Source organism: Vigna unguiculata, chromosome 4, assembly GCF_037176805.1.
Source record: "Vigna unguiculata cultivar grain cowpea cultivar isolate G323 ecotype 2 chromosome 4, ASM3717680v1, whole genome shotgun sequence".
In the NCBI taxonomy this organism is placed as follows: domain Eukaryota; kingdom Viridiplantae; phylum Streptophyta; class Magnoliopsida; order Fabales; family Fabaceae; genus Vigna; species Vigna unguiculata.
The window spans coordinates 13899265-13900708 of NC_140795.1; the positions used below are offsets into that span (position 1 = coordinate 13899265).

The window sequence follows — 1444 nt, forward strand, 5'->3', positions numbered from 1 at the left end:
CTACTGCTATCCCTTGAGCTCATATTACATGGCCCAAGAACTGTACCTCTTCCAGCCAAAATTCACACTTTTACAGCTTCCCATACAACTGATGCTCCCTGAGAATTCCCAACACCACTCTCAAATGATTTGCATGTTCTTTCTGACTCTCAGAATATATCAGTATGTCATCAATGAATACAACAACAAACTGATCCAAATACGGTCGGAAGATCCTGTTCATGTAGTCCATGAAGATTGCAGGAGCATTTGTCACCCCAAACGGCATCACCACATACTTGTAGTGCCCGTAGCGAGACCTGGAAGCTGTCTTCTGCACATCTTCTGGCTGGACTAAGATCTGATGATATCCAGACCTCAAGTCGATCTTAGAAAACACAACTACTCCCCTCAACTGATCCAGCAAATCATCGATCCTCGATAGAGGGTATTTATTCATGATGGTAAGCTTATTCAACTGTCGATAATGAACATAGAATCGAGAACTATCGTCTTTCTTTTTCACCAAGAGCATAGGTGCTCCCAAGGTGATGCACTCAGTCGGATAAAATTTTTCTCAAGTAGATCCTCAATCTACTTCTTTAATTCTACTAATTCAGCTGGCACCATCCTATATGGTCCCATAGAGACTGCCAGCTCCAGGGATGAGATCAATAGTGAAGTCCACATCCATACTTGGTGGATGTTCTAAAATTTCATCTGGAAAGACATTTGCATACTCATCCATTACTAGTATGCTTCGGATCTGCTCCGTTGTACCCTTCTTCTCTCCTTGAGCCACTATCATGAAGCAAGTGGCTCCAACTTCTATCTCTTTCATCGCCTGATTAGACAATATAAGCTCTAATCCTTCTGTGTTTGGGAACACTACCTTGTGTCGTCCGTAATCGATGACAATATGGTTGCTCGACCGGCAGTCCATTCCTAGAATCACGTCTAAGCCCTCCATTGGCAAGCAAATGAGATTCACCTTGAACTTGTTGCCTGCCACCTCCATAGGGTATCCCACACAAACAAAGCTGGTGGATACCTCGCCAGACGTTGGTGTCGTGATTATTAACTCGCACCCCAGCTCTCGCATCACAAGTCCGAGCTTCCTCACACATTCATTGGATACAAATGAATGGGTAACTCCTGAGTCATACAACACAACCACACTGTTACCAAAAATCAAGAAGGTATTCTCCACCAGGTTACCTGACTGAGTCACCTCAGTGGTCTTCAGTGCAAACACATGCCCTGGTGCTTTGGGCCGCTCTCCAACTGGTTTCTTAGCTGGCGCACCTCCAGCTGGTTTCTTATTAGGGCAATATCGTGCATAATGCCCCATCTGATCACACACGTAGCACTTGCCAGTGATACTACTGCCTCCTAAGCTGCAAGAGGGTTTTGGGCAGTGCCTCCTAAGATGTTCTCCATGATGAGTACGTATTTTTGCCCTCAT

At 44.9% G+C, this 1444-nt stretch overlaps 1 protein-coding gene across 1 annotated transcript; it reads right to left on the reverse strand.

Annotated features, from left to right (window-relative positions):
• Positions 1-610: 610 nt before the first annotated feature.
• LOC114180513 (uncharacterized) lies at positions 611-1444 on the reverse strand. The gene has a single exon (XM_028066826.1). The coding sequence runs from the start codon at positions 1442-1444 to the stop codon at positions 611-613; it is 834 nt and encodes a 277-aa protein (XP_027922627.1).

What these genes read in the sequence shown, in the direction of transcription:
- LOC114180513 (XM_028066826.1), bottom strand. Translation starts at nt 1,444, where the DNA reads ATGAGGGCAAAAATACGTACTCATCATGGAGAACATCTTAGGAGGCAC.